Genomic DNA, 23,358 nt, shown 5'->3' on the forward strand with positions numbered 1-23,358 from the left:
AAATGTTTGACTTCAGGACATGTACTATAAAGATCAGAGTAAAACAGTTTCTCACCTTGACCACTCCATCAAAGCCAGGGATTGTGCTAACCTTTGCGTTCTTAGCTAATAATTTGCTTTCAATCTTGTCACCCATGGCTTGAATAGCATGTGTATCAGGTCCAATGAAAATGACATCTTCTGCTGCCTGTGAAGAAATGCCAGTAGAAATTTATAACGAAAACATTTCAGTGCTTGATATGGAGTCACAACTTTATAAAAAGAAAAACCCATATGTATATTTACTAGTTACTCACAGACCAAGAACAACTTAAAAGCAAGCATTTGAGCCAATATATTACAATATATAATACTGTGTTGCATATAGTATATGTGCACAAAGATATATGAAAGTCAGGTCAAAGAAAAATAACTAGAAGTAATGAAGAACTCTTACTTGATATTAACAGTATTCTTCGGAAAAGCAACTTCTATGGTGTTGTAGTTATATCTAGTATTCTGCCACCCAATCTAAACAGTAAGTTCACCTTTAAAAATGCCTTATAAATCTTTGTATTCTCAATACCCTGCAGCACAGCGCCTGGTTTAACACGCCAACTTTGTGCCAGGCTTTAAGCTAAGTGTAGGGGATAACATGGATGAAAACCACAGAGTATCAACTAATTCAAGGGAACATGAAGCAGATCACCAGCACCTCAGAGAAACAGACAAAATAAAGTAGGCAATGCTGACATCCTTGTGACTGTAAGAAATGAGTAAAGAATACAGTGGGAATTTACCAGGTAGAGTTATGATTTCAGTCAAAACTAGTCTATATAAATCACGATTAGTTCCCCAGCAATGGGTCCACCTCTCTGTGTATATGATATTAAAGTAAACAAAGTGCTAATGGAAACTAATTAGGGACAGAAAAAAATACCGATGGAGTTAGTGCCACTGTAGGGCATGGTCTAGAGAAGTAAAAAGGGGGTTTGCTGAGGTAAAGAATGAGGTCATTAGGTAAAGAACGGAGGTTAACTATGAAAAAGGAAAAATGAGATTGTATGCAGGGCATCATCAGAGTAAGGTACCTAACTGTTGATTCTCCCATGACCTTTGGTCAGGGTCAGTATAACGAATAAATCATATAATTTATATCTCATATTCTATCTACTGGCACTGCTGCCTGAAAAGACTCTCGGCTTTAGAAAGGAGCTTCGTTCTCCTTATGAGAGTATCATCCAGAGTAGCTACTGCAGTGTGGTGTTTGGATTGCTCTCAGCCATTGTGAGCAAAGAGGATTAAACCCACCCAGAGCAGGAGGTGGAAGTAGAGCAGGGACACAACAAGAGGAATATATGAAGAGATAAATATTTGGGAGATGATATGACAGTTTCAACTTTATACGTGCCGAGGTGAGATGCCTGTGGGATAGTCAAGTGCCCATGTTCAGGAGACAGACAGAGAGGTCCAGAGGTTAGAAGATAGGTCCAGGCTGAGATACGGATTTTCAAAGGCATCAAATAAAGGACGGAATTAAAAATTGTAGATGATATCATTCAGATAAAATGTACAGAAAAGCCAATGCCTTTAAACTCAGGATGTATACTTTCCCTCCTGCCCAGAAGCAAGACAGAAGAAAGGGGAATTTTTAGATTCTGAGTTTAAAGCCTCCTTTCTTTGTGTGACAAGGGGGTAATAACCACCCTGCAAGTTTGATCGAAGCACTGAATAAATAATAATATAAAACACCAAGCTGAGCGCCACAACTGTGAGTCCTTGTCCTCTACCCAGAAGTCCTGATAAAAAGAGAACACTAGAATAATAAGACAGCTAGGTCCACAGGACCCCGAAATACGTTATAGGAACCCAAATACCAACACTTACCAGTGTTACAATAACAGAATGCTAGATAAGAAACCTCTTCGGCCATAACAGATGCTCATTAAGTACCTCTCCATCAAATGTTTGTATGTAGTTTTAACAGAACATCATTTTCTTTAAAAAAAAAAAAAAAAAAAACTTTATGTGAAACCCCCAAAATGTAAAGCACATAAAAAATGGAACTGCTCTGTAAGAGGGGAAAGTGGTAGTAGGACTACACCTCCACATACTCTTGTGTCTCTAGCTGGATAAACTAGTCATTTTGGACCAGAGCAACAATCGTACTCACTTCTCTTTATCCCAAACCTACAACCCAATAAACACTAAGTCAAGAGGAAACAATCATGTTTTAACTATCAATTGTCTTTCCATATTCTCATTTTACTTGCTAAGATGGAGGAATTTTTATCATAAATGATGTTTTAAATACCACTATGCCAGGCAGATGTAATCAAGGAATCAGAATGCCTACACAAAGAGTTGAAGAAATAACATAAATGAGAACATCCAAAATACATTATGATTATACAGTAAAACTTCTGATTAACAAGAGCCCAACGACCAGGAACCACTGATTAACCAGACTTTTTTTTTCATGCATTCTAATTTGAGGAAAATTACTCACCCCAAAATGCGAAATTACCAAGAAAGAAAGCTCACATCAAGCATTTAGTGACTATTCTTTCTCCCATCCAACACAAAGAAAAATAGCCAGTAGTACACTGAGTAACTACTCAAACAGATGTTTCAATAAACTAACTTCCTTTCTATCTTTATCTTTTTATGTTTTGGTAGTACTCCCTGGGTTAGCCTTTAAATGTAATTAAGGCAAATTAAGAAAGCAGTATCATAGCTCTGACTCCCTTAATTCTTTGACCAAAAAAGCAAGGATAAGACAGTATGGTAATTGCAAAGTGATGAAGCATGTTTCAAAAGTCCTGAGTTCTTGACCAGAGTGATTTGTGTGACTTAGAACTTAAGGCCAAAATTTATGCACTAATAACCTTTCAATACTCTACTGTTAACCCTGTATCTTTTGCTACCCATTTTCCCTAATCACCAGTAAGTCTCTTTGGCATGCCAAAGCCAAAAGTAAATAAAATTTACTTCTCAAACTATGCTTTTCAAGGAACTTGTAAATTTACCATGAATGATAAATATAATACCTAAATACAAGTAAATGTATAATGGTCGTGAAAAAAGCAGGAAGTTTTTCATCATCACTGGAAGCACTTTTGTAGTTATACCTAAGAAAGAAATTACAAAAAGCTGAAATCACTGCTCTAAGACTGGAGAAAAAAAAAAGATTGTTTTCACTTTCTAAATTCCGTGATTTTATGGTTCTGGTCATATTCTGATAAAAGAATGGGGAAAAGAGTTGGGTTTGAGCAATGTGTTAGGGAAACAGAGATATAATTTACAACAGGCTTTATGTTGCAAATGCAGAAATAATCATCATCTGTAAAAATTAAAATGTATGATACATAATTCATTCTTAGAAATACCATGACAGTTAGTAAAGTGCTAAGCTATGAATCCAGTTTGTTTGTTTTTTTTTAATGTATACATTTTAGGTTCATAAAGAATTACTACTTGGATAACTGTAAAACTAAGGTCAGACAGACATGAGCCATAGCCATGGAAAAACTGCTGAACTGCCTGAAGGACCTAGACTCTGGACGTTAATTTTTATTCCGTGATAAAAGAAAAAAGAATTTCTAGTAGAAAAGGCCAGTTTCAGGACTGGTGCAGAGACGTTAGCACATGAGATAAAAAACTGAGTCAGTGAGAAAGCTTTCAAAAATTAATACAGTTATCTCAAAAGCACATATTAGTGCTACCCACTGAATGCGTTGATAACAATATGAGTATCAGAAAGAATAAAAGAAATTACAAGGTTAATTCATCTTTTCAAGACCTCGAATAAATCTTTTCCTGCTATCCCTGTTCAAGTATTTGAACTTCTCAGACATGTATCACTGATTTTAAAAAATATATAGCTCTTTAAAAAGCAACATAGAGGAAAACTAATTTCACACATAAAACTAAGCAAAATAAAAGTGTCAAGGTAAAATCCCATACACTGTTTTTATAAGAAAAAAATAAGAACTAGAAAAACATCCATGGAGGGAAAAAAGCACAAGAAAGACATGCTAACACAGCAGATCAAACTGTCACCTATTATTTCAAAACAAGCTGAAAGACATTTTAAAATAAGAAAACATGAAATAAGATATCAGAATTAGAAATGTTCTGAAATGAGGTGATAGACCTAAGGATAGAATTAGAAATGCAAAAGAAAATAATTTTGGAAGTGAAGACTAAACTAGAGGGAAAATAAGAGTGAATAAAGAAAACAAATAACGCCTCACAAGAGATAGTCAAAGGAAGAAACTTTTTAAAAATTTAAGTATAAAAAAAAGAAATTGTTTCTAAAATGCAAGAGAAAATGGCAAATACTAAAGATAAACAAAGAACATCCAACATATGGATAAGAGGAGTCTTTGGCCTGGTGTGGGGGGGGTGGGCGGGGACTAAAACAAAGAAAAAATACTAAAAACCATAACTCAAGCAAACTTTCTTAAAACTGAAAATACATAGTAAACATACTACAGCACACCTGAAAAATTCAACCCAGAATGAACAGTACCATGATACATTCCAGCAATACTACTTAAGAAAAAAAAAAAGAATACGTGACTTGTACAAAAGAAAAGTTTAAATTCTCACCAGACTGGGGCTTCCCTGGTGGTGCAGTGGTTAAGAATCCACCTGCCAAAAAAAAAAAAAAAAAAAAAAAAAAGAATCCACCTGCCAATGCAGGGGACACAGGTTCGAGCCCTGGTCCGGGAAGATCCCACATGCCATGGAGCAACTAAGCCCGTGCGCCACAACTACTGAACCTGAGCTCTAGAGCCCATGAGCCACAACTACTGAGCCTGCGTGCCACAACTACTGAAGCCCATGCTCTGCAACAGGAGAAGCCACTGCAATGAGAAGCCCGCGCACCACAATGAAGAGTAGCCCCTGCTCGCCTCAACTAGAGAAAGCCCACGCGCAGGAACAAAGACCCAACGCAGCCAGAAATAAATAAATGAAATAAATAAAACAAACAAAGAAACCAATGCATCTTAGAAAGGTGGCTGATTAAAGGCCTGAAGCAAGAAATGTAAAACATGAGCCTAGAATATCTTGTCAGATCAGAGAGCAAGGACTCTATAAAAGATTATGAGGGTCAAGTCCAAAAGACCATGAGCCAACTTAGGTCCCCCTGGCCAAAGAGGGACAACTTGAGCTTCACTAGTAACTCCAACAGATTTAAACCTACAAAATACATTTAAATCTATGACTTCATAACGATACTTTTAAAAAGAACTGGTTAACTGGTTAACCAATTTATTACCTCAAAAACTAGTAAATAAAGATAAAGAATTATACACTCATCTTGCTCTTTCTACATGAATTACACCACTAGGAAACCAAACAACAAATGAGGGGAAGAGTCTCTTTATAAATATATTCCAATTAATTAATGAAAAAGATGTCAGAATTAAAATATCACCATTTTGCAATCTAATGAAGCAATAGCTATAGACAGTAAGCTTCAAAGGCTGCTTAGATCTTAAAAAGCAGTAACAAGACATGTGCCTCCTACAGTCTTGGTCAAAGGAATTGAAACCTAAGTCTGATCCCCATCTCTGAAGCCAGTTTGACAATCTGTAGGAAATGCCAAGAATGGAGGGAAATGCAGAACTGCACCATGATTATGCAATCAGCTAAGTCAAGACTGAGAGGCACTCTACAGGTCAAACAGCCCAAGGTTCTTCAACAGATAAACTGTAGGGAAGAGAAATGTATGTGAGGAGAACCTATGGATTGAGAGAAATTTAGAGGACATATCAGAGGTGAAAATAAATGGGCAAGACAAATCACAGTGTCCAGGGATGCACATTTGGACCATAAAATTATTTTAAAATGCATGAAAATGATTACTGTATAAGTCAAAGTAGTGGATACACCCGGGGAAAGACCAGAGGTTAGGACTGAGATGGGTCACACGGACAGGCCTTCTGGGATTCAGGGCAAATGTCTCATGACTGAACCTACGTAATGGCTACAAGAGTCCTCTCCTTACGCAAGCTCACACTGGTTCTGCATAGTTTTTTTCTGTATCTGTCTCTTCTTCTACAATAAAAACTTTGAAAACATTCTCAGAGTAGCCGCCAGCTTAGAGGAGTAAAACCAACGCCTAGATCAGGAGCAGCCACAGCAGCAGCACCCACAGCCAGGGAGGCGTTTCTCAGGCCGGTTTGCTAACCTCTTCAGGGGACTTCTTTGGCTTTTTTTTTTTTAAAAAAAAAAAGAGAGAGAGAGAAAAAGAAAGTGCATTCTCATGTTTGGCTGGGATGCTTCAGTAGATGGTTGTTTTGTACAAAGTGAAGCCTGACGAAGTGGTAACAACTACTGCCACTATAGTTTAAATGTGAAAACTATAAAGTACAAAACATCACCTTTGCTGGCTTAACCGCACAGCATCCAGCCTCTGCAGCATCACTACTTCCAAAACACTCAGATTTTGCTCTTTGTATGAGGTCCAAGAAGAGCTCATGAGGATGGTGGCGGAAGGGTTGATCTGGGACTCCATCTGACTAGTGTCTGTTTGCAAAGAAAAAAGATCTTCCTGTTGCCATGAGCACTGCTGAAATCACAGGTGAGCTTGGACTGCATTCTCTGAGCAACAGAAGCTGGTCCATCAGGCCACCTGTGGCAGTGGAGGAGGACCGCACTGCTGTCCAATGCGTGACGAAACCAGAAACCCTCAGGGAGAACTCATCTTCCTCCTGCTTTCCGCCTCCCCTTTCACTACCTCCCCTTAACTCGCCTGTGGCACGCTGCGCTCACTGTGGACTGAGTGCCTGAAGCTGTATTTCAATTACACTTTTGGTCACAGTATATTACACTATACTGTAAATGTGACAGATGCAACACCTGCAAACTGATTTCTTATTTAATGTAAATAGTTTTTGCTTCCAATGAGACCACTTCTGGTATTTGATACAATATTATTCAGCCCTTTTTTTTTTTTTTTTTTAAGTTAAAAACAAAAAACTCAGTTCAGTCCCAAGAAGGAATTTCAGCCAAGTTGGCACCTGGGCTCTAACAAGCTACTGTGTAAAAGAGGGAAGGCTCCTCCTCTCAGCTTAGGACATCAAGGTTGAACCCTGTTTTGGTGGTTAGCTTTTAACCTGCACTCAGTGTACTTTTCAAAATAATGATTAGAAATAAAAGAGAAGGACAACATTTGAACACACAGAAGGGAGAAATATTCCTAGTGTAGTTTCCATGGTCATCAGTAAATACCAGTCGGCTGGGTCTTTACCCCAAGCTTGGGTACAAGGTACGGACGAGCACTTACTGGAAGCCCCAGGCTGTGCAGTGGGCACGATTAGAGAAGACCAGAATATGAACCCTAATTCATCTTCCTCAACCCTGACTGTGGGGCATCCATAAAGGGAGGTACAGGACAACCCTAGCGGAAGGTGCCATCAGCCTCCAACCCCCTACGTACATAGGAGGCATTTTCCTTAAGTGCTAGCTAGTCTGCTCCTTGCAAATTAAGAACCCAACTTATGTGACTCACTGGGATGAGAACCTTAAGGAACTTGACTGTTGTGGAGGAAGGGTAGTGGAAGGGAGACAAAGATTCTTTAAAATTCTAAACATAAATTTATAAACCAGCACCGCTTTTCAATTTGTTTGGGATGCTAATTGCAAGATCGATTGAAATCTAATGACATGCTTACAAACTGCATTTGACTTATGGTACACTGTACATGCTGTGAGTTAGTTTAACCAAAGGAATCTGTGTCTTTCTCTGTCAGTATTACTAGTATCTGGATTTCATTCAGTCTAATGTATATTCTGTATTAAGTGTCCACTTGGCACAATGCACTCAAGTAATATTATTACTTCCAGATGATAGCCACGCACAATATTCAGTTAGAGAAACAGTTTCCACACTGTAACAATTGGCAGAAGTCAGGTTTTCTAGTGAAGGAATATCGTTAAATATAAAACCTTGTTTTTCACGCACAGGAAGTGAACAATACAGCAATAGGACACCTTCCATTTCTAATATTTGACAGCAGAATGATTTTCATTTCTATTTTTCAGCTATTAATTAAGTCAAAAAAGTTAAATTTTTTTTATTAAATGTTCTGGGTTTCTGACAAAGGTACTTAGGGCAAAGAAGAGGTTTTTGGTACTTATTAATTTAATAGAAACCATTTAAATAAACAAACTATAAATCTCTAAATATCTTTGTACTTTTGGGGTAAGCTTTTCAAGCTCATGTGGAAAATAGTTTACTTTTAAAACTTCTAGTTACTGTAGTCTATGTTAATTTTGTAAATGTTCTTTCCCTTTTAAAAGACTAAGATTGAAGTTTGTTAGTGTTTGCCATTTTTGTGTGCATATCTGATTTCTTTTTATTTCCCTGTAATCAGCACTGATACCTATTTCCCGAGTCTCCTTGACTGCTAAGAAGAAAGAGGCTGGGCGTTCAGCTTCCACATTCTACACTCTTTGTGCAGATCAGGACACTAAAAAGAGATGAGTTAACAGAAACCTGAGTGGGCTGTTAACCTTTTTTTTTTCTTCGGGAAATGTAGATGCAATAACATTTCCAGCTGAAAGACTCACATTCTAAGTTCCTAATGTTTAAGAATGCAAATGAAGTATTCTGTCTTTTCTGTGCCTGGAGGTGTTCTGTGAGAAAACAGAAAGAGGTTTCTAGGATTAGTTCCACAGATTTCCTTTATCATGTAAAATCTTAGACTGGTTGCACTGGCAAGAATCAAAGAAAAGCAATACAGAAGATACCCAGAGAAAATGAATTCAATAACTTCTTTAGCAATAACACTGAGAAAATTAGAGTTAACTAAAAAGTCAGCCTTTTGGATAAATTGTAGCCTCCCTCCTTTAAAGAAATTCTAGTTTTAATATTAGAACATTTAAAAAATATATATTAGCAAAATATTGATGATCAAGTCAATGACACTAAATTTTCTTGGATGAAATTGTTAAGTTTATCACTCAGCTACCTGGCATTTTCAAGAAGTTAAGCTTATTTTTGCTTTGTAATACAATAGTAATAATGCTTTAATTAAAGATGCAAGTACAGCTGTGAACTTCTTGTTGAATTTTCATATAGATTGATCTTCTTACTTGATGTTTGAAATATGTAAATAGGATTTTATGTTGAAATGTTTTTTAAAAAATAAAACTTGAATATATAAAAATTTAAATTTGTTTATATAAAATTATTTATGTAAAACCTTGAACTCTTTTAATAATTTCAATTGGATTGAACAAAGTATGACATTCATGATTCGAGGTCCCAATGATCTAAAACCCACAAGGAATTCTATTTCAAATACAATAATTATAGAAGGTTTAATGCATATTGAACGGGGCTACCTGTGGGAATGCGTTTGTGTTCCAGTAATTCTAATAAATGTTACTGTAAAACAAAATTTTTTTTAAAAGATGTAGGCACAAATGTTAAAGTATTTCTTCTAGATGTATTTTTTAAGAGGGTAAGATAAGAAGCTTCATATTTAAATATGGTTGTGTATTGCTAAGGTTCTCCTTATATAAACTGGTCATAGGAATTACTTAGTTATGAAGTTGCAATTTCCTTCTTTTGCACTTCCCATAAAATACTTTTAATTTGATACCTCAACAATTTGGATATTAAAAATGAGTTGTTTTCATTTCTCCCTGATCCAATTATTTTTATTGTTTCATGAATACTAAAATTAATTGTTACTTTCGGATGGAAAACTAATTTTTCCAGTTCAATTTTGGAATATACCTTATAACAACTGTGGAACTAGATGAGCGACTTAATAATGCCTCAATCAGCAGGAGGGGATGTGAATGCAGATGCCCCCTGACTCACCCTCCTGTCCCTTCCTCACAGTCCATTAACATTGACTGCTAGTCGTAAGCTGGTAAACTGGTGGAAGGCTAGAGATCTTGTGTTTAGTCCAAACAATGGATAGTAACTTTAATTTTTAAACATTTAAAATTGGTCTGGGATATTATCTGAATTATGTACTCTTTCTGTTTCCTTTGATAATATGAATTTTTTTAAAACTTGCTACAAGTAGAAGTCCTTCCACACTCTGTGCTTAATTTACTGCTTTCTGGAACACATCAAGTTCTCGATACCACCGCTGGATGGAAATCAGAGTCATGTGGTTTGAATAAAGCATGCTCTACCTACAGTTGGGATATTCTTTTTTGTTAGCACATTTAATTGCTGTGCTCTAGTACAGCCTACATTATAAAGCTTATTTCAAAAAACGAATGGAATGCTAAAAAAGCAGAGATCATGATTTCCAGTTAATTGCCTCGAGCAGCTAAGTAATTCCTCACACTACTCAGCACCAGTCCAACAGACCAACCTGCTACTTTCACCCTTTAGTTTGGTTATTAACAAGGATGCAATGAAGTGAAAGTGACAATAAGATGTAGTGGAATGACCCAAGTAGAGACTGATTTATCTCTAGGTAGGAAACATTTTTTTTAAAGTTTGAAGGGAGTAAAAGAACAAGGAATGCATTAATATTAACAAGAACAACAATATGTATTTTACTTACTTATTTAGCACCATCTAAAAGGCACTGTAGTAAGGCTCACTCTACCCTAAAAACCATTTTATACATAGATAAACATTTCAGTCATCGGGTTCTAGTCGGTTTACAAAGTTAGAAAGTCTTCAATTTATTCTAGAATTACACAGTAAAATATCTTAACTAACATTCCACAGTTTTTAAAGTTTCTTTTTAATTTTTTTAATTGAGGTACAGTTGATTTACATTATATTACTTTCAGGTATACAACACAGTGATTCAAAATTCTTACAGATTATACTCCATTTATAGTTATTATAAAATATTGCCTATATTTCCTATGCTATAAAATATATCCTTTTAGCTAGCTTACTTATTTTATATATAGTACTTTGTACCCCTATTTTGCCCCTCTCCCGTTTCCTCTCCCCACTGGTAATCACTAGTTTGTTCTCTATATCTGTGAGTCTCTTTCTTTTTTGTTATATTCACTAGTTTTTTAGATTCCACATAGAAGTGATAATATACAGTATTTGTCTTTCTCTCTCTGACTTACTTCACTAAGCATCATATCCTCCAGGTCCATCCATGTTGCTGCAAATGGAAAAACTGCATTCTTTTTTATGGCTGAGTGGTATTCTATTGAATATCTGCACCACATCTTCCATATCCATTCATCTGTTGATGGACACTTAGGTTGCTTCCATATCTTGGCTACCGTAAATAATGCTGCTATGAACACTGGGGTGTATTATCTTTTCCAATCAGTGTTTTTTAATCATTTTTCCTCAAAAAAAAAAAAATGGGGCTACGAAACCAGCAGGACATAAATAGTCATTTCTACTTAACATGTCAGTAAAACTAGGATCTGAGAGATGAAATCAAATGCCCACCACACTTAAACAGGTAAAGTGATAGAAATAAGATAAGACCCAAACCAGTGGTTTTATGCCTTCTCATGCCCCAGGTTCAGGTGGCACGCGCTGACCACTGGGAAGTGTCATACGTAAGTCTGCCTGACACAGTCCCAGGACACACCTATTACCTCAGCACCCATCTGACTAGTGCCTCTTTTCACTCTCCAAAGCACGCTCGTTTGGACAGACCTGGTTTCTGAATGCAAAGAGTTTACAGTCTAGTAGAACAAACAACACATACCAAACAATAAAAACAATAAATGGTAGAGAGTAGTAAATTCACTAATAGAGGTTAAGAAAAAAAAAATCAGGCACTGTGAACAGAGTCCAACAGAGGAATCAAGGAAGGCGTCACAAAAAGGGTAGCATTTGAAGGAAAAAAGACAACTAGGATTTGAAAAGGCAGCATGGAAAAACAAACATTTAAATATTCAGCAAAACAGTCTGTAAAAGGTTCCATGATCTTCAGAGAAGCATGATGAAGCCACACACAACCAGTGTTCATCCTAAAGGGTCTCCTCCCCTCCTCTCAAGCCCTACAGCAACCAGACCTCAACTGCGTACTGCTTCAGTATACGGGTAAAGCCATGCATTCACTCTACAAACACCTGCTAAGCACCCACTCCGTGTCAGGCACCGTGTTAGGTCTAGGGAAACAATGAGGCACAAGACGAAGATGTACCACTGCCCTCTTTTAGTTGACAAACCAACTGGGAAGACAGGACACAACAAGCAATTAAAGTCACAAGAAAGCATGGGTGCTGTGACAGAGCAGTACAGTAGTATACTCTGGGAAACTAATGGTAATTAGGATAAAGCATACATGGATGGAAACTGTCAGCCAAATCAACGTGAGTTTATTGCAATGATACCTCTACATATGAAGTGGCAATATTTCAATCACCAACTGCATAAACAATAAAAGACGAGGGGATTCTTTCCAGAGATTCCCTCCCCTTTGCATCAGAGAATTTTTCCCTTCTGTTCACATTAAATTTTGCTACAATTTTAACATGCTCAAATCACCTGATATGTCTGTCTTTCTCAGAAAGTCCAACCAGGGCCTTTCTAACCTGCTAGATAAATGAGACTTGAGAATGCAATCTTCTCCCTTAAATTCAAGCCTTGTAACTGATGAGGGCGAAAATGGACATCATATATAATAGATGAAGCATCATTTTATATCAACTACCGATAAGCATAAACATTAATTTCAGCAAAATCATCTTCTTAAAATGTTTTACCAGCCTGTGCGACTCCCTTGAAATGTACGCTATCACCACCTTACGTAGCCTTTTGAAGTTTTCAAGTTATGACTGACACAACCTATAAACCCCTCACCTCCCATGGCTCTTGAATCGTATAAAACAACTGTCAAGCAGGGTTTTAAATTATATTCTTGTATTAAAAAAACGCAGGAATTAGAAGCAGCAGAGTGTAATGGTTAAGAGCAGGAGGCTGGGGCTTCCCTGGTGGCACAGTGGTTGAGAATCTGCCTGCCAATGCAGGGGACACGGGTTCGAGCCCTGGTCCGGGAAGATCCCACATGCCGCGGAGCAAATGGGCCCGTGAGCCACAATTACTGAGCCTGCGTGTCTGGAGCCTGTGCTCCGCAACAAGAGAGGCCGCGATAGTGAGAGGCCCGCGCACCGCGATGAAGAGTGGCCCCCACTTGCCGCAACTGGGGAAAGCCCTCGCACAGAAACGAAGACCCAGCACAGCCAGAAATAAATAAATAAATAAATAAAATTTAAAAAAAAAAAAAAAGAGCAGGAGGCTGCCTAAACTCCAATTCTACCACAAACTACCTGAGTGGCCTTGGACAAGTTTCTTAACTCCTCTGTGCCTCAGTTTCTGTATCTGTGAGGATTAAATGAATTAATATACGCAAAGCACCAGGGACAGAGGGGACCCTAATGAGCTGCTGTCTAGCTGTGAAGGGATTCAGAAGGCACAGCTGGCTGTGACTGTGACTGGTGAGGACTCCCTGCCCGCCTTCCCGTGTGCAGGTGTTCAATGCATTCCAGGAGCCTTGTTCCTGAGAAGGCAGCCCTTCCTGAAGAGGCTAAACCTACTTCTTCCCCACACCTTCCATCTCCTCCTCTCAACTGGCTCCTTCCTCTCACCCTAAAACCCTGCTTGCCTGTAGACTTGCTCATCCTTCCATCACACGGCTAAAGTTGGGGCAAGCAAGCAAGCCACGGCTCTCAAAGGAGAAAAGATGTCGCTCAGAAAAAATTTTAAATGCCCGCACAATCACAGCAGCCAGCCAGCCAGCCTCTGGTAACAGAAATTACAGAGGGGCAAGCACAGATAGTGCTGGAAGGCAGGCAGAAATCAAACTACTGTGCATGCCAGCTTGAGGAATACAGGCTCTACAGACAACAGTAAGCCACTGAAGGATTCTGAAGTACTTCAGGAAGATCAGTCTGGCCCCAGTACTGACCAGGCTCCAAGGAGGAAAGATTGAGAGGAAGTGATCAGTGGTCCAGGAGAAAGACATGAGTGAGGAAGTAATATGACAGCAATGGGAATTCAGCAGAGAGAAAAGCAGTGAGAAAAGCTGCAGTAATACTAATTAATAGTACACCTGGCAATGGATTTAGGGAGAAAGACTGAATTAGGAAGTGCAAGGGAGGGGAATGGTCAAAGTTGACTATAAGATTTGCAGACCAGAAAACAATTGAAACAGAAAACCGAAAAGCAGGTTCTGTTACAAGGATAAGTTCCACTTTGCACATAAGTGACCTGTTAGCAGGACAACCGGAGGAGACTTCCATGGGAGACACTCTGACACGGAGCTAGAAATGTCTTCAGTAAAAAAGCAGACACCAAACCAAATACAATTTCTTGGGATAAACTACCCTGCACTTGAAACCTTAAGAAGTTTATGATATCACATTTACCTGTATAATCACTACGGTCATGAGCTGTGAAGTACTTCTGAGAGATTTTAAATAGTTTACTCATGTTATTACTACCTTAAACACTTCACTTCCAAATCAAAAAGGGCTTTTGGAGTACTACTGTTCATGCTCTGTGGCTTAGAATGCTTTTCAGTTTCAAAAGCTCAATTTTGACACAGCAGTTACTCTACTTGACCAAAGACTTCAACTCTGATTTAATAATGCTATTTAATAACAAATAAACTTCAAAAGTCTTTTTGAATTTTTTGGCTTCAATATCCACACTAGAAATTGCATAAAGAGAATACTGGAAGTCAGCAGAACACATAAACGAGCCATCAAAGATGAACTCCATGATCTGGGATGACGTGCCGAGGCATTATCACAGAATACTAAGGCCCACCCACCATACCAGTCAGAAAACAGCACTCTGATGCTATAATATTAATCCGCCATAGGCCATTTCCAACTATCCTAAGAGGAGTCTAGCCTCTAGTTAGACAGCACTCTGATGCTATAATATTAATCCGCCATAGGCCATTTTCAACTATCCTAAGAGGAGGCTAGACTCTAGTTAAGACCTACCAAGAAATAAAAGTAATTTGAAGTAAGTCTTCTATCTTCTTTAGGTTACCTATAATAAAGCCCTAAAGACATTCAGTCCTTTTCCCATATGGTTGTCCAGTCTAGTAAAGAATTTTCAAATTAACAACAATGGAAACTGATTTCAGCGTTTTTTGGATAAGAGGACAGCACAGAAATGATCTTAGGCTGAAAAAGGCATAATTTTATGGGTTTAAAATAAAAACCGTACAGTACTGGAAAACAAAAAATTATAATCCTTGTTGGTACTACTAGACGGTCAAGATATATGCAAAGTAATTGTTTTAAACTCATTCATCGACAAATTTCTAAATAAAATTTAAAAAGTTATTTAAAATAATTTAAATCTATTTTCAACAACTCGGGATGATGTCACAGGTCATCCAGAGACTACATACAATATATTATCCCCACCTTGTGGTCAGCTTCATGAAAATGAACACACTAAAAATAGCAACAATCCCTGTACCTGTCTAAAAACCTCTCCTACCATTTATTTCACAGATTTGACTTGTATTTCCAAGAATTCCTTCTTCCCATGTTACTCTCAACATGAAAAGACATAATTTTTATTTATTCTTACATGTTTACCCTCTTTGGCTAATTTTTTATCACAGAAGATAATACCTAATCCATAAATTTAAACATTAACAATCAATAGGTATTAATTTATTATATACCCACAGAACGGGGTATTTTTAAATCTCTGTGTGTTTCAATTTTACATCTGTTAGGTTGCCAAATCCTGCACCACTATATTGGGGGTTGGGGGAGTGAATCCCTTGCCTCTTCTACAGCATAATTCAAATTTTGGGGGAAAACCAGAAAGTTTATAAATCTAATCCAACACTAATATTTACATATGTTACTATATTTTACATATATTTTATCAGTGTGATTAATTCTCACTTATCCACAAAAATTTTTTAATTCTGAAAGCAATTCCTCCACAGCATTTCTGAATTAACTGCCCACATTCTCAACTGATATGCACTAAAGGGAATGTAAATCTAATGTTATTGAATATAATTACCAATCACTTCTTGGCCTTTAGGTTAAGATCAAGTAAATATAACCAGTAGGCCCTATACATTTAAACTATACGACACATTCTCAGATTACTTGTATGTTGTCCCTATCTATCTTTTATCTTCCATGTTACTACACCCTGCCCCCATGTATTAGCAGAAATAACTGTACCATGTGCTTTTTTATTCACAATGTCACACAGAGTCTCTTTCTAGTGGCTCTAACCACATGTGTGCTTATGAACAAGATAGTGAAATGTGTATTAAACTAAATATATTCATACAGATGTGTAGCTGTTTCAAACACCATACTTTGACCATAGAGTAGTCAATCTCCGTCCAAGTACAATAAAAAGGAACATTTGTAAATAGCTGAAAAAAATATATTTCATGACATGTTAAAAATCACATAAAATTCTAGTTTTAGTGTTCATAAATAAAGTTTTATTGAAATACAGCCATACCCATTATGTTCACTTACCTATACTTGAGGGCTGTTTTCATGCTACAACTGCAGAGTTATATAGTTAACAACTGAGTTGAATACTTCTGACGGTATGGCCTGCAAAGTCTAAAATATTTATTACCTGGCCCTTTACAGAAAAAGTTTGCCAAACACTGGGCTATATGATAAAACGGTTTAAAATTCTAGTGATTATACGCATGAGCAACAGCTGACTAGCCATCTTAGCAAAGATAATAGAAGATAACAGAAGTGATTTCTGTATTTATAAACATCTGCCTACTTTGAATTTAGGGTATCAAATCTATCCCATGAATGGCCCAAAAATAGAGCTAGACAATCCACCTCTTACCCATTTATTTGCTTATTAAGCAAATATATATGAGCCAGATATTGTTCGAGGCACTGAGGAAACAGTACGATCACAAGGGTGGGGGGGTGGGAAACTCCTGTGGTTGTGTAGGTTACATTCCAGTGGGAGAGAAAGACAGACAAAATAAAGTATGTATCAGGCTGAAGTAAATACTTTAGAGAAAAATAAATTAGGAAATGGGAATTGAGAGTGTGAGGTGATAGGAGAATAATAACTAGCAATTTTAGTTATGATAGTCAGGGTAGGCATCTTTGAGAAAATGACTTTGAACGGTCTAAAGAAGGCACATCTGGAGATTCTGTGTTCTAGGCAAAGAAACTAGCAGGTGAAAAGGCCCTGAGGTTGTAAGCATATCTTACCTCAAGGAAGAGGTAAAATACAGTAAGCAAGAGAGCAAAATACTTAGGTCAGAAAGGGGGATGGGGACTTAAAGGACTGGTTCTTACTCTGAAAGAAATGAGAAGCTATTAAATGTACTTTGTTGCTTGGTTTTTAGCAGAGAAGTTGATATCTGACTTACTTGTCCAGGAATCACTCTGACTGGGTTTTGAGAATACTCTAGAGGGACATAAACATGGAAGCTTGGAGATCAAGTAGGAAACTAATTTGATGATGCAGATGAGAGATGCTGGCAGCTGGAATAAACGGCAGCACTGACAGTAGTGAGAAGTGATCAGATTCTAAATTAATTTTGAAGGTAGAGCCAAGAAAATTAATCCCCTTCCTGAGAAAGTCTTCCCCTTTTTTTTAATCTCCATTCTTCTCCCCAATCACCTTTTCTATGTAAACACACTCCTATTTTCAAGAACCACTTCAAATGCCACCTTCTTCATGAGACTTTTCTAGACACTCCTCCTCCATCAAAAGTAAGCACTTCATTCTCTGACTTCCCCACAAGGCCATCTCTGACTCTCATGAGTTAAACTCCTCCCTAGGTCTCCTCCCTGTTGTATCTCCTCTCTATAAACTTCTTCAGGGTAGTGAATCTGCTTCATCTTTGTATTCACTGGTATCTGCCACATCAAGAGATATACACCAAACAATCAAATTAGATAAGTTCTAAGTTTCCTCTTGGAAAGCTCAAAAAGTCCATGATTTTCTTCTCTATGTGTACTTTATAACTCCAGTAATGCCACAATTATGAAACTCAGCTTTACAGGGGCACAGAGTGTTTATGACAGGAGTAAATTCCTAGTGAGGAAACCAACAGCTATACAAATACAAAACACTCTTCTTCACTAATCCTTCCATACACACCCACACCCCTCTTATTAGAAATTAGACAACTGTCTCTCCAGCTGTACCCAACCCCCAAGCTACCAGAGTTAAGCATTACCTTCAGGCAGCACCTACACGAGACATACTTTGATTGCTGCAATAACCACACTGCCCTGTAATTATGTGGTATAACAGACATTTTGTGGAAAAGTTAGCCAGCCCGCAACTCTGTGAGCTGCACTTTTCCCAACCACAGCAAAAGACCTCTCAACTGCAGCCCTTTTGGGGTTTTGTTTGTTTGCTTGCTTGTTTGTTTTGGCCGCACCACACGGCATGTGGGATCTTAGTTCCCCGACCAGGGATCGAACCCGCGCCCCCTCTGGTGGAATTAACCACTGGACCCCAGGGAAGTCCCTGCAGCCCTTTTGCAGGATGTGATCTGGCTCCCTGAACACAGATGACTGTAGCAAAAAAGCAGCTAACCCAAACTCGATCTATCGCAGTCCCTTTCCCAGGAATGGGGACCAAGAGAAAAAAGAGGCTTTCCTCTTTTCAGGAGGCCAGACCTAAAACACATAAGCTCAGGGGCTATGGAGTCAGCATGTTCCATGGGACCACTGGAGCAGAGAAGCAGAGGATGAAAGTGGACAGGCTTGCTGAAAGATTTCAAAGAATGAAGCATAAACACAGAGCAAAAAGACCTGACAGCTGGCTAGTCTCTGTTTCCAATAGTTTCCTCAAGCCTCCCTATCTTTTCACTCTTGGCATCCTCAAAACACCCATGTATAATATGCACAAAGTTCTAGCTGCCCAGCAACATCGTTAAAGCAACTCATAGCCTTGACATTGTTTTCCTTACTTACTAACATAAGGGTTTAAGGCTTTAAGCTCTGGTTCTAAAAGTTTTAACTGAGTAGTAACAACAGAGTGTTCTTTCAGTCTCCAAGACCAATACAACGGACAGTCACAGAAGGAATCAAAATCTAATACCCATAAATAAGTTTCCTGGAAAAGCAAGTTCTGTGCCCTACTTTATTTTTTAACTAAGTTTCTCAGTGTCTAGCACAGTGGGATAAGAAAACTTTTCAATAAATGTCTGATAAAGAACAAAAGACTGTCAACCCACTAAACATCCCAACTCTCCCCGCCCCTAGCACACACCCCCTCCAACACCAACAGAAATTCTTCTGAAAGTACTGATACATCTCCCAATTCTGGGTTTCTCTGCCATTCTCTCAGACCTGTCCCATTCTGTAAATCAGCTCTGCCCTTGGCTAGCTATCCTCACAGTCACAAAATGGCTGCCAGCAGCACCAAGCCCTCTCACTCACAAAAGGGTGGGCGTGGGGGGCCGATGTGAAGCTTGAGCACCAAAGCCTCTCTAATGAATGAGAAAGTTTCTCTCCTAGGAATCCCAAAAAAAGCCTCGCATTCTGTTTCAGCGGTCCAAACTGGCTTAAGCCCTCACTGAGTCATCCTTGAATAATAATTGTCAGAAGAGATAACATGATTATAACTGGCTTAAACAAATCACCAGTGGTGGAAAGAATGTCAGAGAGGCAAACTGTCCACTGGAACGTGAGTATACGTGTGCACACGTGCATGCCTACCAGATACAAGCATTCACTGAAGCCTATTTGCTTGGTATAACCATCACCTGCTAGCCAGACAAAAAGTTAAAGAAGCTTACCAGTAATTAACACTTGGCGGAAAGATATCAAAGGAGACAGAATTTCGAGTGGCCACCTTAAACTGGGATACCATATATTATTCCCTTTGTATCCACACCTTCCCCCTAACTGTTCTCAAGAATTGAAGGGTGAAATGTTACCATGTACAGTCTTACTAGAGTGTTTTTCAAGACTGAATAATCGAGACTTAGGGAAATAAACCATTGTGAGAAGAGGAATGATTCTTGGTATCAGATTAATCTCTAAGTAAGGGCAGGATTTCCTGAAAAGCAGATGATTTGCGAAGTACAAATCAGAAGATAGCTTTGTGTCCTAAGAACTGTAGGACATAACTAAGGGGTGAAGATTTCCATAGGAAGGCCAGCATGAGACTTCTAACTTCTTCTAAGGCATTGTTTCTTATTACATGTAGTTTGCATTTTTCTACTCCTGTTATCATAACTGCTTTTAATTACATAATTCTTCAGTCTGATAAGCATTCTTGTTATAGTTAATATAGAAATACATCACATTACGGCACTACATGCTTAAAATTCCCCCCAGTGGTTCCCCAAGGCTGCTGAAATTAAAATCCCAGCTTCTTACAATGGCCCTCGCTGATCTGCCCTGAGCCTATCTTTCCAGCCGCATCCTCACCACACACCTCCTCGTTCATCATTCTCCTGCCACGCCAGCTTCCCTCTCTCTACCACAAGCTCATCTTCCTGCCTCAGAACATCTCCACCTGCTCACTCCCTCTGCCGGGGGAGGGTTCACCGCACAGCCTCACGTGCTGGCTGCTGCGCCGCCTCCCCCTCCAGTTACTTCAGTTCCAACGTCACACCTTCCCCGCCCCCGAGCACCACCCACAACCCCGCCACACGCATCCCCATCCGCACCCGCACAGCCTGGGCCAGGGCCCTTCTACAGATGACCGCCTCTGGGTCAGACACTAATCCCCGATCCAATCAGCTGTCAACAGAGTGACAGGCTCACGTGATAAAGAAAGCTTGGTAATTTAAACAGCAACTACAAGCAATGAGGCGAAGAGAAGCAAGAATGTAAGGAACAAGTCAAGTATTAGTGACCAAACTGAGCTGAAAACACAGAAATGATTAACAAGTCAAGCCTACCATGATCTGTTTCCTAAAAGATCGTGAGAGTATTTAGGGGCAAAAAAGTAAATTATTACCCCAATTCAAGTACTAGCCATAGGCTTTAGTCTTCTTTCCAGTAAAATACATGTATCAACTATTTCCCTCATTCCTTAATGAGAGCGCAAGCACGAAAGGATGACACAGAAGCCGCTTTGAGCACCTCTAGAGAACGCATACCTGAGGTAATATTATTCATCAGTATATAAATCACATTTACTAATAATGTCAAAGTTATTTACAGAAGCAATAATTGCTTTAGGATACTTCAAGGTACAAATATTTATCTTTATTATTGTTTTGTAAAATTCAAGATAAAAAAAGATCATACAAACCAGAATTTAACAGTGAAAAAAATATGGTTAAATGTTGTGTCTAAATTATTTTTTTAAAAGAAACAGGCATTAAAACAGGATTCAAAGAAAGATATCATAGAAAACAGTAATTCTGTATCTGAAAAGAAAAACCCCTTAGCATTTGCCCAGAAGACACTGCCTGAACCTCCCATCCATCCTTCTAAATTTGGGGAGTCTTAAGAAATCCTGTGTCAGCAATCAAAGCCAGTGCTGTAACCCAACTATAGCAATCCACTTTCAAAATTCTTAAAAAACCCATTTGGGGTTTGTCGGTAGGAGGTAAATTAAAGTCTTATGTATTGAGAAGCAAATAATTTGAAAAATGTACAGGGGCAATGAACCCTGAAGTTATCAGGCATCGAAAGGACTATAAAAGTGTTTTGTGTAGTTTAGCAAGAAGATCTAAATTTTCTATTTTTCATCTATTTTCTAAAAATGTATAAGAACTGTTAAACTTGGCCCTTGGGCTTAAAATGCTACTTATCAACTGTTAATTTACCTAAGCATCTTTTCTAGTTTTTAAGCTGAAATAAAATCTATACGACATCCAAGTAACTGAACAGGACAGATTTTTCTGAATCAAATTAAACAATGCAATGATTTTCTGGTAGCAAAAATACATTACTACATAAAATATTTATCAGGTATTCTTAAGTGGACAATAAAAAAGAAACCTGAATTAAACTGAAGTCTAGTAATATTAAGGAACTAATCTCAGAAACGTTGCTACAAGTCCTAACCACTTTCAAAACAGAATTCTACCTCCAATATACAGATCTATTCAAATAGGAAAAGGAAAAAATCCACTTTCATATTAACGATTAGGCAAAAAAAAAAAAAAAAAAATCATCTTCGTAGTTGAATTTTTAAAGACACTTTCTATAAAGAGACTGCTTAGTACCATGCTGAAATTTTCAGTAACTAGAAATTTTAAATGTAGTCAGTCAGTATGATGGGAATATTTTCTTTGGTCTCTTTCAGGTCTGAGAATGTTTGAAGTCTTGAGTTATTTTTACATGCTCTTCTTGAAGGAACTGATTTCTCTACCCTTAAGTTTTATATCTTAAAATGTTTGAGAAATGGTAAAAACAGAAATAATCAATTTTCTTTTTCAAAAGGGGGGTCCATGCAAGGTTACCTTTGTCAAGAGTATGTATAAGAGAATACCATCTTAAAGCTCATTTTTAGATTTTTTTCCATTGTTTTACTATAAAGAATTTAACAAAGTAGTTTACTAGATAAATAACAGACTTGAGAAACAGAAGACTTCTACAGCGCCTTACCCGACCCCAAGTCAACTAGTCCAAGCATCACTAAAACTAGTTAAATGCTAATTATACAAGAGGCAATTTGCCAGTAATTGAAAAAAGCCTACGAAATTAACAAATGAATACTATCTGACACAAGAAAGCTGGCAATGGTTATAGAGGCTTTTTTGCCTTCTAAAACCAGAATCAGAACTCAAGACGATTAATCAACATTTTAACACTTCCCATCTGTAAGCTCAAGGTAGTGCTTACTGTCACTTGACAAGTTGCTTAGCATTGCAAAATTTGATAATTCATGTCTTACTGAATTTTTACTGACTTGGAAGAAAATAAAACACCAATTAAAAGCAGATGTCACCTTTAATTCTAACTGGCTGACAAAGTTCTAATTTTTTTACCCAGTGCAGAGACAGAACGCCTGTAGATGACAGTTTGGACAGTTAAATATTTAAAGTCACTGATATCCCCCCACAAATTTGCAAGTGATTTTCCAGAACTTAATCCCATGGGGCTTTTTTATCTGGCAAACATCCAAAAGGAATAGTTCCAAGTAGACATCTAGAAGGTAAATTTATTGTTACATTTTTGCAAAGGCTACAAATACTGATCAGAACATTACTAAGCTAATATCCTCAAGATTCCCAGCTTTACCTTCATAAACATAAAAAATTTTCCAAAAACCACATTGCTCCATGTTGCTCCTCTATTAAAATCTAGCTTAAAAAAACACAGAAAACAAAAAACTAATAAAAAGATTTAATAAACTGTGCTTAACATACATTCATGTTTAAATGTTCCAAGGGCTAAATCATATCCAACTGAACTTACCATATAACATAATAACAATCTGATTTGAGTATTGATATTTTTCAATGTCTTTCAATACTGTATTGTTAGTCA

The 23,358-nt window shown here is 37.8% G+C and overlaps 1 protein-coding gene across 3 annotated transcripts in view; it reads right to left on the reverse strand.

Moving 5' to 3' along the window:
- Positions 1–23,358, reverse strand: part of PCCA (propionyl-CoA carboxylase subunit alpha) — a 358,193-nt gene that overhangs the window by 266,409 nt on the left and 68,426 nt on the right. For all 3 annotated transcript variants that reach the window (XM_082434636.1, XM_082434634.1, XM_082434635.1), the window contains exon 7: positions 56–187. In XM_082434636.1, coding sequence (XP_082290762.1) covers positions 56–187 — 132 coding nt within the window. The remainder of the gene's footprint in view (positions 1–55; positions 188–23,358) is intronic.

Source organism: Balaenoptera physalus (assembly GCF_965194825.1).
Source record: "Balaenoptera physalus genome assembly, chromosome: 18".
In the NCBI taxonomy this organism is placed as follows: domain Eukaryota; kingdom Metazoa; phylum Chordata; class Mammalia; order Artiodactyla; family Balaenopteridae; genus Balaenoptera; species Balaenoptera physalus.